The following is a 15,452-nucleotide window of genomic DNA, read 5'->3' on the forward strand; positions in this document are numbered from 1 at the left end:
CAACGAACAGAAGTTAAAAACAATGGGATTATTGAATTATTCTTAAATAAAAGGAAGAAAAATAAAAACATAATATTTTTTTAGAATTTTTTTTTTGGGCAAATTTATCTTATAAACTTAGGTCGGTTTCAAATTAAGTTAATTAATACCTAAATTTTTTAATTTCAATAATTTTAAAATTAACACCTAAAGTTTAAGATTATTACAAATTAAATTTTATAGTTTTATTATTTTCAAATCAAGCCCTAACTTATAAAATGTATGTCAAGCCTGGAAAGTTTCAAGTTCAAATTAATACAATTTTCAAAGTTCATGATTCAATTTAATATAAAACTATTTTATTTATTTATTTTAAGAAATTAAAATAATAGAAGGCATAAATTTAGTATTTAATAAATTAGATAAACACGTAGCATGTTTTTATTTGTGGAGTATATAGTGAAACAGAAAGAGTAAGATAAAAGATTTGAACTCTATTTTGTAAGAGTTATAATATCATTATTTAATTTGAAACTTTTGATATTATAGAATTTAATTTGAAATTTTAATGTAATTAATACAAAAAATTTTCTTTAAACTTTTGATAAATTTTGAGACGTTAACACCCTTCTTTTTATGGGCATTAACACCCTATTTGTTTTTTTTTTTGTTTTTTTTTTTTTTTTTGAGAGAGAGAGGACACCCTTTTTATTATAGTGAAAAAAGTTTTATGTATTTTTTAGTATTTGGTACAACAAAAAATGCAAGTCAACATAAAATGTTAGATTTTTCAAATAAGACAACGTTTTACAAAATATCATATACTCAACAAATCACCCCACACACACACAACTCTCAATAGTAATCTCTCTCTTTACCTCTTCTCTCTTTGTTATAGACCAACCATTGTTGATGGCTGCATTAATTAATCATTATCTTTTTCCCAAATGACTTTTTAAGGCTTCCAAAAATATTCTAATTGGGATCTGTGATGGAGCTTGGATTTCAATCTAGGGGGCAAGATTAGGGAAATTATTATATAATCCCGGAGTACCATAAATGCGTACTCCCTCTTCTCACATGAATGGTGGGTCCCACTAATTAGTGGGACCCACCATTCATGTGAGAGGAAAGAGTACGCATTTATAGAATTAGTGGGACCCACCATTCGTGTGAGAGGAAAGAGTACGCATTTATGGTACTCCGGGAGTACATAATAATTTTTCGCAAGGATTAAAAGTTAATAAAAAAATTAATTTAAAAAATATTGATATTGATAATAATAAAAAATAATAAACAATTGTGAACAAATTTGAGTTCAGTAAAACGGAGTTTAAAATATTGAAAAAGTCAAGATATAGAATAAAAATTTTTAAAAATTGAGACAAAAAAAAAACTAAAGTTGCTACAAGTTTTACTACAAAAAGCTAACAAATTAATGCAGTAAGAACATGATTAGTACGCTAGACAAAATAATAAATAAATATAATTGATTTTTTTGTGATGGTAATACATTATCTTATAAGATTAATGTAGTAAAATTTGTAAAATCTCTAGCATTACTTAACAAAAAAAAGTTATATGAATAGTGCATTAAAAAAAATACACCAGTGAAATGGGTGAAAACATGAGACAAGAATCTTGTCACAAGATATAAGCTACTTTAAAAGAATAGTGAAGTAGGTGAAAAACCACATGCTTTGAATCATTTGATACGTAAGGAAGATTGTTTTTCCTTTGTCAGGTTGGATTGGGATTGTAAGACTGACATTAATGCCATTCTAAACTCCAACTATATGAAAATTTAACATATAACCCAAAATATCTCTAACAATTGTTGAAAGCAATTGGAAAAGTTTAAAGAAAAAGTATCTTATGAAATTATCTTATGAGACCTAATTGTGGTCTCATGACTATCTCAAAAGACAACCTATGGAGCTTGAGGCCAAGTATTATTTCCATGCAGTTGATCTTTATATAGTGTTTGGATGCTTGGAGTACTTGAGGGGGCACTTGAAGTCTTAATATCGTGAAAATGACTTCTCTTTGACACTTAGATTTCCTTTGAACACTTGTAAAAATAAAAAATAAAAAATAAATAAAAACAAAAAATTTACATCCTTATCATTATTCATTACTCATAGTAAACTTTGTTTTTTTTTTTTTAAGAATACGAAGTATTAACATACACAGGAAGAAGGAAGAATGTTTTTTTAAAGAAACTTATAGTGGACTATATCAAAAAAGATCTAACTCTTGGATACACAGCATATGCTTACTCATAGTAAACTAAAAAATATAGATGTAAACTCGGTATGTTATTACATAATAAATAGGAAATAAAGGTACGAGAGAGGTCTCACACTTTTGAATTGTTTCCTGTCACAGCTTGGTTCTTATAGAATCATAACAATAAAATTCATTTAAATGAACCAGTGGTGCCTTTGGATAAAATTGTGAATTTAGCCAATAAATACCTATTAAGCTTCAAATAGTGTAGTGTGGTTTCTGTAATGAATACACGCCCTGCAAAAAAAATTTGGGTTCCTCCTATTGGTGACTCTCAAAACTAACATTGATGGATCAATCTTTGAGGATTCCTCTGATGAAGCAGGTGTTTGAAGGGGAACATCACGAGATTTTTAGATATGTGTGTAGGGAATTCAACCGAAATTTCCAACTTGTGAGAAACAAAAAAAAAAAAAAAATAGAGAAAACAAACGTCAAAAGAAAAACAATCACACACACAAGACAATATTTACGTTGTTCGGCAATTTGCCCACGTCCATGGAGTTGCAAGGATTTCATTATTATCAGGGAAAAATACAATTGCGGCTAAGTGTTTCTCTCTCTCAAAAAACAACAAGAAGACCAAAACTCGAATCACCAAAAACAGTTTCTATATCCTGCGCACAAGATTCACAATGGGCTACAAAACGGGCCAAAATTTTTTCCAACCCGTAACTCATGGACTAAACCTCAGAAAATCTCTCATTAAAAACCACGCAACATTATTCGGGTCAAGTCGGGTCGTCAACCGAATCAAACATAACTAGGCTTCACAAAAGCCCAACAATGTGAGACGCGAAAATAGAGAAAAAAATATGTGCCAAAGAAAAAACAATTATACAAGACAATATTTACTTGGTTTGGCAATTTGCCTATGAACGTGAAGTTGCAGGGATTTTACTATTCTTAAAGAAAAATACAAGATGCAGCAGTACAGTTTTTCTCTCAAAAACTACATTAAACCCTAATCTCCAAAAATAACCGCTATTCTATCATACTCACAGGATTTATAATGGGCTACCTAATGGGCCAAAAAAATTTCCCAAGGGCAACGCTATGGCTTGGGCCTATCGGCCTAAGCCTCCACTTCATAGACTAAACTTCAAAAAATCTCTCATTAAAAATTGTAACAACATTATTTTGGGTTGGGTCATAATCCAATTCAAACACAACTAGACTCCACAAAGCCCAACAGTGTTGGGGTAGTCGTTCGAAATAGGCATGGTGATTTAATGGCTGCTTTGTCGAAAAAAAATTCCAAAGCCTTCTTCTATGGTCATCTTGGAGTTGCTTGCAACAAGAAGGGTAATACAGTTTGTTCAAGAGATTGGGATCCACATCCACCAGTCAATTTTTAAAGGCGATTCTAAGATCGTTATAAACTCTCTATGGCGTGGTGAATTGGTGATATGCTTCATTCTTCTTTTGCTCATTTAGTAAAAGACATTTTGTCTTAGCTTAGCTCTTTTCAGAGCTTTTCCTTCTCTCATACCCTTCTGCAATGCAATGTTTGTAGCATGTGCTTTAGTCTAGAAAGCATGACTTTCTTTTTTGTGTTAGTATGGATGAAGTCTGTTCCACCAGTCGTAAATAACGTTTTTTCTTGTTAATTTACCAGCCATTCAATAATACTCATAATGGCCTGCTTCTAAATTATAAATAAATAAATAAAAACATTACAAATAGGGTGAGATTGACATTACCCAAAACTTTAGTTTCTACTTTCTAGGTTAAGTATTGATTGGGTGTTTTGATTTGGGTCATTGCCCTCCAAGTTTTGTTCATGTCACATCAGAAGAGGCATCTATTTAGTTCATGTTTTGGTCGTTCTGTCTGATTTTGTTCTATTTCTGCTAGTACTTTAATAAAAGTTTTGTTTTCATCAAAAAAGTTTAGTAGTTAACCATGGAAGTCAAATCCTTTTTCTAACTATAATTAAATGTTAACTAATTTTTAACAAATCAACAAAGTGTTTATCCAAATAAACATATGGAAATTCGGTTTATGATAAATCAAATTTTCTGTTGTCACTTGTTACTTTCTATTAAAGTGTAAAGGATTTAATTTCACAATAATAATAACAACAACATTTTAATATTATTAGCAATACAAATATCTTATATATATATATATATATGACAATGCTCGAAAATCAGTAGGTTGAGTGCTCCAGGCTTCAACGACAGGTGAATGACCTAAAAAGGAAGAAATAAATTATCGAAGGTGATCTGGGTGAACTGGTCAAAGACCTTCCAATGATTAAGTCAATTTTCTCTCTATATCTCAAGTATTCTAAGTGGAATCAATAGTGAAAAACGTACCTCGGGTTAATGGGTTTGGTCCCTTTTATAAAGAATTTTTAGTGAGTCTACTTATTTGGATCCACTATCATTATAAGAGATGTATAGAGTTAGTGAAGATGGAGCGGATTTCAGAGAATCCTCTTCACGTCTTGGAATAGTACGTGACTCGATTATTTGGTGTTTGTAGAAAATCCTCTGAAATTTACCCAAGTGTCCTTTGGTCATACATGCCCTCTTATGACATGGACGACAAAATTACTTCAGACGATCCTCAAGTTTTTGGATGAAGCCTATTCATTATCTGTGATACATTTTATTTGACTCCCTTTCTCATAAATTGATGTGGACGTGATTTGGTCATAGACGATCACCCTGGACAAATGGAGTTTCATTTAGCCCACCATCAATATATATATATAAACAATCTCTAGATTTGAACAAATGATCAAATTTAGATGTTTCACTTTAAATTCAAACGGTTATATTGTTTAGTAAAATATAAGTAATATTTTTTTAAAATTTTATTTAAATATAATAAAATTATATATTAAATTTAATTAAAAAACCAAATGTAAAGCACCAAATAAAACAGTTTATTTCGGTGGTAAATTTCATTCGTTTAAACGACCAAATTGACAAAAACTAATTCGACACCATTTTCTGCTGTCTCTCTCTCTCGATCCCACACCAGCTCGACTTCAATCCCATTGATCAAATCTTTTGAGTCTCAGCTCAAATCAATCACAATCCACAACTCCATCCATCCCATGTAGTAGCAGAAGCAGTAGTAGTAGTAGTGTACCTTCTCATCATAATCATCATCATCATTATCAATGGCAACAAACTATCTCCCTAAAGCAGACCTCACAAGCAGCGGTCGACCTGTCTTTCTCCCAAACGAAATCGAGTGTTCCATCCTCTCTTCCGTCGACCTCGAATGCGACGACATCCCCAACTTCCCTCTCCTCAAATCCGGTCTCCTCATTCTCACCACCCACCGCCTCCTCTGGCTCCCGGACAACTCCTCCTCCACCTCCTCCGCCGCCGTGGCTCTCCCTCTCTCCTTCTTAACCCACATCTTCTCCACCAAGAAGTCCGTCAAAACCCTCTTCCACTCCCCGCGCGTCCGCTTCCAAGCCTCCCTCGACCCCTCCAAATCGGTGGTGATGACCGTCGTGATGAGAGGGAAGGGCGATACGGATGCGTTTCTCGCCAAGTTCTGGGAGAACTGGAGGGCCAGGGCTTGGGAGAACGATGTTCAGACCCAGGCTCAGGGTGGTGCTGTTGGGTCGAGTTCGGTTTCCGGGTCGGGTCCGGGTTCTGGGTCTGGTGGGTTTTACACGAGGGAAGGGGCGGTGAGGATGGTGGGGGTGTCTGGGATACTGAGGAAGGAGCAGGAGATGTGGGAAAGTACTGACAAGAGCTTGCAGGAAGCTTTTCAGGACTTGAATGCTCTTATGGTAACCAACTTTTCTCTCTCTTTTTCTGTTTTCTTATTGCTATGCTGAATTTATTTAAAAAGGTTCGTACACAGTTTACAAAGCTCCCATTTTTTCGGGGTCTGGACGAGGTGATTGGTAAGGAGCCTCACTCTCGATTATTTTTGGAGAGATTGGTTTCTGGACTAAAATTTGCATCCTATATTTATTTTTATGATTTTTTAGGAGCAGTATTGTTTTACTCATTATTTATGAGTTTCTTAGGAGAAATAAATTTAATCTAGTAATGTGTTTAAACTTAAATGAAGTTTTTCCTTTGTTTTTATTTTTGGGATGTGAAAACATAAATACCTTGGAGTTGTTCTTGTAGTTGGAGGACATTACTCTGAATTTATAGCTTAAATAGGCCTCTGTTGAAATTTAAAGTTGGGAATGCGGAAGCTATGGATGATTAGCATCTAGAGGGGGCCTTTGTTACAGAAATTTGGGCATAGTGTGGTTAAAGAATACATGCGGCTTACCCTAACTAGTATATTTAGGATCCGTAGATGATCCCAAAAATTTTGGACCAAGGCTTGGTTGTTATTGTATGATCAATGAAGAAAGTGGTTTTAGCCTCTTGCTGGGTCAGAAGACTCAGATTAATTGGTTCTGATTCAGAGTAGGCTGTGTGAAGATGTTTTGAATCATTCTGCAAATATGGCTATTTGTCTGCCGACTGCAAATCGGGATTTCAGTTGTTCTGTCACTTGGGAAAGCAGTTAGAGAAAAGATGGCTCTTATTAGTTGGTGGGAAGCTCTCTGGTTTCCAGGTCTTATTCCAAAACATGCATTCATCACCCGGTTGACAGTGAGAAATGCTAGTAAAATGGGGTTACTATGGTTCTGTGAATTCTGTTGAAGCACAATTGAATCAATGGGATCATCTGTCTGTTACTAAAAGGATATGGTAGCTGATCCTTATAAGATGCCTGTTTGATAGACATGTAAATAGTTGGGATTATGTGCTGGACTGGGTTGTACAGAAGTCACAGGGCACTGTTCTGAAGCATACTATTTGCAAATTGGTTTGGCATGGAATAATTGAAATGAAGGGGTGCATAATGGGAAGATTAATAGTGAAATGGAGTTGATGAAGTCAATTATATTTGATGTGAGAAGTTGTCTAGCTTCAAAGTACAAGATAGAGAATCATGTCCCTGGCAAGCTTTAGAGGATCCCCTGTTCTGTGTTTGATAGCTAGTCTACGTTATCTGTTTGTGCCTTTGTGGTTAGATCTGCTTCTTGTAGTTAGCAGTGCTTTCATGCTGTTTGAGTGGCAGTATTTTGTGCTTGTTGGTTGCAGTTGCGTCTTGGCCAGTTGCTAGGTTGCAGCCGTTCTGTTTCTGTATATTTTCTTTCTGCTCCACAGGTTTTCCTTGGTTTAAATAAAAAGCTGTCATCCAAATAAAAAAAAAAAAAGGGTTTGTTTTATTGTTCAAAACATGTAGGAAAGGAATAATTTAAATTTTAAATCTCTAGGTGTAATTATGGTATTTCTGGCCACGGAGAAAATATTGGAATTTGTTATGCTACATTTTTGAATGGGTTAATGTGGGATAACAGAAAGTGATAAACTGAACTTAATCCTAACCATTTGGCTTATTTCTGAGAAAATGTAGGGAAGGAAAATAATTCAAATTTTGAGCTTTAAAATAATTGAGCACTTAATAGTTCTTGCTATGTTATTGTTTAGTTTATTTGCTTTTGCTGCTCTAAATATATGAACCATCTTGGATATACAGAGTAAGGCTAAAGAGATGGTTATACTAGCAGAGAAAATGAGACAAAAACTTTTGTCTGGCTCAAACTCTAAATCTAGTGCAACAAATGATGATGAAGTGGGTTCTAAAGAAGAGATGCAAGATTGGTTGTTGAGTGTTGGTATTGTATCCCCTGTTACGAAAGAGTCTGCTGGAGCGCTGTATCATCAACAATTGTCCCGCCAGGTTCTATTCTTTCCTCATTGTGTGTTATTGATTCTAGTATTATTAGCTTATCTTTATACAAAGAGAGTGGGAAAATTAAGAGGCTGGTGTTTCAAAGTTTGATAATTGAAGGGGTTTTTTTTTGGGTGTTTTTTTGTTTCTACTTTCTTGGTAAATTTAAACGTGCACCAGTGGGTTGGGGGAGGATGTGCTGCTTGAGCTACAACTCATCAGCATAACAAGTATAACTGAAGATTTATATATGAGATCTCTCCTTTTCTTTATAATTGCCAACTTCTGCACTTGCCTATTATTTCATGTGACTTGACTGTGAATATGTATCATTGATTAATAGTTGATCCGCTGGAACTTCTGTTATTGTTATGGAATTTTTTGCGTGCATAAAAAAGGTTAAAGTGTACAGAAAGCACTCTACCTTTGACCCTTTTTTAATTGTATGCTGTTAGTTAAGGATTAATTTAATCACATCCATGTGTTTTGAGATTGTCTAATCATACCCTTTCCTCTATATGCCTATTAAAGATATTAAGATAAAAAGAGCATGTGTTGTGTTGACCAATGAAATACGTCATGTCCTTAAATCTTGTTTTTAAAAAAAAAAAGTTTGTGACAATCTTGTCACTATGTAAGAGCCAACTTTTAAATATGGAATTATGGAAGAAGAAATAAGAATCATTTTTTTTTTTTTAAATAGAAAAAGAAAAAAAAAAAAGATTAAAAGAGGGAGCACTGTCCACTTCTTTCTCTCTGGTGTTGTATCATTATTTGAGTTGTTGATTTCCATGTGTTGATATAGGATTCCTTTCTATTTGTTTCTCTTTCTTAGAAAAGAAAATTTTAACTTTTATTTTATAACACTTAGTTGGCAGATTATGTCAGAATTCCGCTTGAGAGAGCTGGAGGAATGATCAATCTTATAGATGTCTATTGTCTCTTCAACCGTGCTCGAGGCACAGGTCTGTTTAACCATACTCTTTATTTCCTGGTTTTCCTTGCAGCATAAGTTTTTGATATATCGGGTGCTTTTGTAGAAGATGAAACCTATTTTTTGTATATTCTTTTTATGCAGAATTGATCTCACCGGATGATTTGTTGCGAGCATGTTCTCTCTGGGAGAAGTTTGATGTGTATGTCTGACAGTTCTTCAAATTATTAGTTTTGTAATCTGCTGTATAGTTGAGATAAAGAGTGCAAAATCACAGAATAATTTATTTCAAGATTATAGTCACTGGAAATTTTTTTTAAAGCTCATATTTAAATGTTTGAAGTCATTTATCATATCTTTCTATGACAGTCCAGTGATGCTTCGGAAGTTTGATAGTGGAGTCATGGTCATCCAGAATAAGTCCCACAGTGATGAGGAGGTGATCTCTCTCTCTCTCTCTCTCTCTCTCTCATACTTTTTTGCCTATTGGAGGGTACAATGACCTATAAGGGAAAGCCCTATCATATCACTAGAGAAACTTTCCTAGTTAAAGCAGGATTTGATAATACTAAGAGATTTTACTAGTTAATCTATCCAACATGTAATAGTGAAATGGTGCAGATGGTTGCTAATTTCTTGTCCTATATGTTACCTAAAATTAGTTCCAATATGCTTGTTAACTTATTTGAAAAATTATGGTAAATAAGAAAAAGTTCTCTAGTGGTACATAACAGAAGAACACCTTTGCATACTGTGTTGAGTAAAATCAACAGTAAATCCATTTTTGTAATTGACTGTTTCACCCCCAGTATATTTCCTGTATACTTGGGGTAACTCCTTTTTTCTGATATATATATTTTTGTTACTTATAAAAAGAATAAAAATTTGAGCATTTACTTTAAGAATTAGCTACTTAGTGCCCATTTGGGATTGTTGTAGGAGTAGAGCTTTAACTGAAAAGTTGCTAGTGTTTGGCAGACTACAGTTATGTAGTGTTTTGAAACTGTTACACCAGGTTGGTAATCAAATTAATAAAAAGCATTTAGATGCAAGAATGACTAAAGAAGACATTGTAAAAGTGTTGCTATTATATTTTGTAAATACTTATTTTCATACTTAATTCAAATATACAATTAATATCTAACTAGTTGATTATTATGATTAATGGGGTAAAAGAAAATTGCTAAAGAGCTTTAAGGAGCCTTGCTAATGCAATGCCAAACAAGCTCTTAATAGTAGATCTTTTTATGACTAGTATAGCAGAACTGAATGCAGTTCTTCCCTTCATCATTTTTTTTTTTTGATAAGTAACGGAAGATATATATTAAAGCAGAACACAGCCCTGTACATAGGAAATTTACTAGACAGGCAAAAACATCAAGAAACCAAATTACAATGATTAAACAAAACAGGAAGAGAAAAGCAAGAAAAAGATGGTATAACTAAACACCATTCGAGAAGAGTAAAAAAGAAAAAAGACTTAAACTCAAGAATGGACCGCTCGTGACCCTCAAAGCTTCTGGCATTCTGTTCCCGCCAGATACACCACATCAAACAGTGCGGCACCATCCTCCATATAACTATATTGCGATGAGGCCTGAAGTTACATGACCAACAATCCAACAAATCCATAACCCTTTGAGGCATCACCCAACAAATACCAAACAAACAAAATACCATACTCTACATCTCATAGGCCAAAGGACAGTGAAGGAGGAGATGATCAACAGATTCCCCACACCTTTTGCACATAAAACACCACTCAAGGACAACAAAATGCCTCTTCCAAAGGTTATCTATAGTTAGAATCTTGCCTAAGGCCGCAGTCCACGAGAAAAAAGCTACCCAGGAGGAACCTTCGATTGCTACATCATTTTCCACGGGAAGGGAATGGCGGTAGAGGGGGATAGGGAGTGATAATACCCGCTCATCTTCCCTTCATCATTATGAGGCCTTTATGTCAATCATTCATTCATTTAAGTTATTATGTCTCAAATAATAGACAGCCTTTCCCCAAGGATCTTACTTTTGGGGGAATATTTAAACCACAACTTGATGAATTTAATGAAGTTTCTAAATAGGGTGACACTCTGTATTGTCTTTTTATGTATCGTTCAAGTTTTGAGTCATGCCTAGTGGTACTGTTGAGAAATTTTTTTAAAAAATTTTGCTACGTGAGATAATATGTTTTTGTATTGTTTGACACTCCAGATATTTTCCATCTTATTAAGGGGGAAAAAGGGGGAGGGGGTGTGGGAATGAGAAAAAGTTTGGTCATCATTTCTGGCTTTGGCAGCTTCACTTATTGTAAAAGTTCCTGTTTTCTGCTTTTGCCTTTTAAAATGGGAAAATCCATGTGAAAGTGCAGCTTGCAGTTGGTTGAAGATGAGAATGATTTGCTGAAAAGCAAGTTGGAAAAGGTCTTGTAGGTACACTAATATAATAGTGGATGGTTTTCCCTTCTTTGTGGGAATGAAAACAGAAGGTGGAAGTTCAAAAACTTTTATTAATAACTAATAGTGCACCTATAAAAGAAATTAATAACTAAACATGCTCTCCCTCTCTCCCCCCAATGATTCATCCAAAGTAACAAGTTTGACCAGGAAGTCTCTGGGTATGCCATGTGTATATTGTACATTTGCACAAAGCCTTTTTCCATTGATTTTTTCCATACCTGTATGGAAAAAGTAGCTGCTTCTATTTTAAGTTTTTGGATAAATCATGACATGGCAATGTCTACTATTATTGTCTATAAATTTATTTGACAGTTTCAACCTAACCTTATAAATTCATTCGAAAATGAGTGAGGCTCCATTTATGTTGAAGTGGTGCTGCCCCATCATTCTTTATCTTTTAAATCTTAATATCTGAAGTAAAAACATATGCTGAAGGAAAAGTACGTTCGTCTTTTTTTTTTCCCTCCTTCCTACCATGTGGCCTAATGTAAATGGCAGAGCAAACAAAACATAGTTATTCTTTTCATATCTGCTTTTGTATCTAACAAGAAAATTGGAAAAATCTTGACCATGTCAAGTGAATATCTTTCACTCTGTTTTTTCTGCGCAATGTCAGAAGCTAGTTAAAATTGCACGACAATAACCAACTTGTGCTGTCAAATGTAGGTTTTTGCAAGAATCAAGGCCCTTGTAACAAATCCTGATACCCTACGAACTGGGATAAGTGCAAGTGATGCTGCAATGACATTAGGAATTGCTCCAGGCATGGCGAAGGAGCATCTTCTAACTGCTGAGAGCAAAGGTACCCTGCTTCACAACTTTTGTTGAAAATATTAATGCTGCAGTTGCGCTTTAATTGACCATTGAATGTATGGCAGGTTTACTATGCAGAGATATAAGCCCCGATGGCTTCCGATTTTACATCAACCTCTTTCCTGAAATTAATACAGATGATGTTTACTTGTAAGTAAATATTCTATCATTTGATTTTGGTTATTGATCTTTCTCCTAATATTTTGATATGAGAGGTGCTACGACAACAACATTTTCACAACAAATCATAGGTGGTTAGTTGTTATTGGTTCTAATTTGAACTTACCACTGAAATTACTTTTTTACCTCATTAATAACAACCCGTAATAACCTACCATATAGGATTTGTTGTGAAAATATTGTAGACATAGCATTTCTCTTTTGATATTTACAATGTATATATATATTTTTTTTTTGGTTATTTTATTGTATATGTGCACGTACCTTTCATTACTTCTTATATCTAATAAGAAAACTAAATATAAAATGACATAGTTGTGTGCTATTTGGTACATTGTTGGTCAAAGCATGCTTAAAGCGTGAAGCACAATATTCCAAACCAAAATGCATGACTAATATTTACTTTAGGATGGCCTTGCATTGCTTATGTTAGGCATAAAAGTCACTACTTACTATTATTGTACTTTTTGTTCTTTGCCTTGGTATATTTTGACTCAACCATGTATGTAACTGTGGTCATGGCAATCAAAAGTTATGGTTGCGTATCTTTTATAAAGGGCAAGAGAATTATACAAAATGCTTTGTTTAAATTTTATATGATTAGTTGATAACTTGACTGTCGTATTGTCCATTACTAATTGTCGGAAAAATACTACATAGAAATTTTAAGAAGTTGAACTAGCCTATGTGGAGGATTTGAACCTGCAACTTTAATGCAATGTATAAGACTAACCATTGAATTGATAGTCTAAATATATTGATTTCTTGAACTTCTTTATTATATACTAGCATCCTCAAATGTGCTTTGAGCATGTTTGAGGGCTTTTCTTTTTTTTTTTTAAAGGAGGAGAGGGAGAATTTTATTTGATTTAGTGGGAAACGACAAAGAAATAGTTACTTATAGAGTTTCTTTCGTCTCTTAGAATAGTTTCTTGATTTCTTTGTTTCTATGTTTTTGGTTGTTGTTTACCCTGTGTTCATCATCTTGATCACCTCGTATTCTCCTTTCTTTATCTTTTATCAATAATATTACTCTTATTACCTATCAAAAAAAAAAAAAAAAAAGGTTTTTAACATCTCTTGATTTTGCAAGAACATTTAAGGTAGGTATATGTTAGGAAAATCAAAAGATGAGACCAAATCCGGTTACTTTTTTATAGTAGTATAGATTATGAATCTTTTTAGTAGAAGTTATTATACATTATGTTTTGAAAATGTGTGCTTTATTTCAAAAAGACGTGCTTGTGCTATGTGCCTAGGCTCCAAGAAGCCTTTGTGCTTAGGTGCACCTCACACTTTCACCAACACTGAAAAGAACCATGAATTGGAGGTTATTAGTTAAAAATTAACAATTTAGGTTTTTATTTTTATTTTTTATTTTTATATATTTTTTTTAATTCGAATTGAAATCCCACAGCTTAACTGGAGCCTATTTTCTAAAGCAAATTTGGTCTTGCAAATTTTTTGCCATCCACATTAATTTCAATACTTAAGAATTGCTACTGACCAATGGTAAGTAGAGTTCCCTTGTATCCAAAGAGCATGGGGCTTCTTAAAACCAATTCCACCATGGTTTGGACAGGTGATGGCTACCACGCTTGCCCTAGTCAATGGCTTTGTATCATTGTTTATACTTAGAATCTTAGATTGCTTCATGGGATCCTCCATTGAAAACTTTTATTACCATCATTGCTCAAAATTAATAAGTATCAGTTGGAGCAAAATTTACAATGGTAAGATATATTTGAATGTCATATATCAATGAAGTTATTATCACTCGAGTGTCTTATAATTTTTATCTTCTCCATTTTTGGTAATTATGATGTTTATTGTATTTTTATAGGGTGAAAGATTATGGGATCTATAATACATGGGTTAAGGTGGCCTCTGCTTCTAGGTAAGAGATGCTTTCATTAACAATCACTTTCTTATTCATGCAACAATAATCAAAAGAAATTAAGATGGATTGACAACTTCACAAATAAACTGACATTTTTTTTTTTTTTTTTTTTGTGTTTTAATTATTTAATTTGAAAATTATAGGTTGGAGTGATTGCATAGTCAAGGTTCCAAAACCATGCCTTGGACACATTTAACATACATGACAGACCCAAAAATAGAAAAAAAAAAAATCATGCACAATGCACTTTCTAGTGTTGGTGTTTCTCATTTTGGACGTGCTTGCGTTGAAATTTGGGGAAAGCTGAGGGAGGGGTAGTACAGTGAAAAGTTGAGCCATTTGTAGCAATGGAGGCGATTGGCAAGAACAGTGTTAGGTGATTCATGTTTTTGTCTCGTGGTTAATCTTTCGAATAGTGTATGTTGAATATTAGAGCAACAACAATAATAAAATCTTAGTCTCAAAATTATGGAATTGTGATGGATACTTAACAGGCTAAATTAAGATCGGTTTCCACATACAAAATCTTACTCTCTAGATGGCTTGGAGTCTGAAGTTTGAGTTGACCCGGCTTTCATAGGACCTTTATGTGGGAGACCCGGAGGAGTCCTATGATGCTGAGGCTGGTGGGGATAGGAATAGTAAAGCAACAGCCTTTACCTCAGATGTGGTGTCTGGATCCATAGGAGGGGTCATTGAGCCATGATGCATCTTATGCCAATTCCATTTTCTTTTGCCCCCTCTCCCCCTCTTTAAATATACAAACCATTTGAACATGTAATAACTTTAGCAGTTTGTACTGCTTTTTGGTTTGGCTACTTGTTTGCTTTTATGTAATGACTTCGTGCATCATGCTAGATATTTATATTTTGGTCAAAATGCAAAACTTACCATCTAAATTTCACATTTTATCATTTTAGTCCTCTAAGTTTCAATTATACTGAATTCAGTCATCTGTTTACTATCCGTTAAATTGCACCATTAAATTAGCCACAACAATGCCATTTTACACTTTAGTTAATATTTAATTTGTTTTTAATTTCTGAATTTTATAGAAAAAGTTTATTTAAATAAAGAAAAACTAAACTCAAATGGTAGAGACGGAGAGGAAGAGAGATTGAGAGGGAGAAAGGGAGAAAGAGGGACCAAGAGGAAGACAGTGGCCGGGCTTTGTCCAGTG

General features: G+C 33.9%; 1 protein-coding gene across 2 annotated transcripts; it reads left to right on the forward strand.

The window, feature by feature from the left end:
* Nucleotides 1–5,174: 5,174 nt before the first annotated feature.
* LOC112001122 (vacuolar protein sorting-associated protein 36) lies at nt 5,175–15,165 on the forward strand. Of its 2 annotated transcripts, XR_002881784.2 has the most exons (10): nt 5,175–6,031; nt 7,795–7,998; nt 8,861–8,954; nt 9,068–9,125; nt 9,293–9,362; nt 12,046–12,181; nt 12,258–12,342; nt 14,216–14,269; nt 14,416–14,648; nt 14,767–15,165. XR_002881784.2 is itself a non-coding variant. In XM_024033289.2 (9 exons), the coding sequence occupies exons 1-9, from the start codon at nt 5,405–5,407 to the stop codon at nt 14,423–14,425; spliced, it is 1,338 nt and encodes a 445-aa protein (XP_023889057.1). In that variant the 5' UTR covers nt 5,175–5,404; the 3' UTR covers nt 14,426–15,165. The 2 variants fall into 2 exon arrangements, 1 of the variants encoding a protein (XP_023889057.1); XM_024033289.2 differs by having other exon boundaries at nt 14,416–15,165.
* Nucleotides 15,166–15,452: the final 287 nt, after the last annotated feature.

This window comes from Quercus suber, unplaced genomic scaffold (assembly GCF_002906115.3).
Source record: "Quercus suber isolate HL8 unplaced genomic scaffold, Cork oak 2.0 scaffold_270, whole genome shotgun sequence".
Taxonomy (NCBI): Eukaryota; Viridiplantae; Streptophyta; class Magnoliopsida; order Fagales; family Fagaceae; genus Quercus; species Quercus suber.

Bases quoted from the DNA above. Each gene is read 5' to 3' on its own strand.
- LOC112001122 (XM_024033289.2), top strand. From the start codon at position 5,405: ATGGCAACAAACTATCTCCCTAAAGCAGACCTCACAAGCAGCGGTCGA. The intron at 8,955-9,067 runs GTCTGTTTAACC...CTTTTTATGCAG, and splicing joins CAACCGTGCTCGAGGCACAG to AATTGATCTCACCGGATGAT. The intron at 12,343-14,215 runs GTAAGTAAATAT...GTATTTTTATAG, and splicing joins AATACAGATGATGTTTACTT to GGTGAAAGATTATGGGATCT.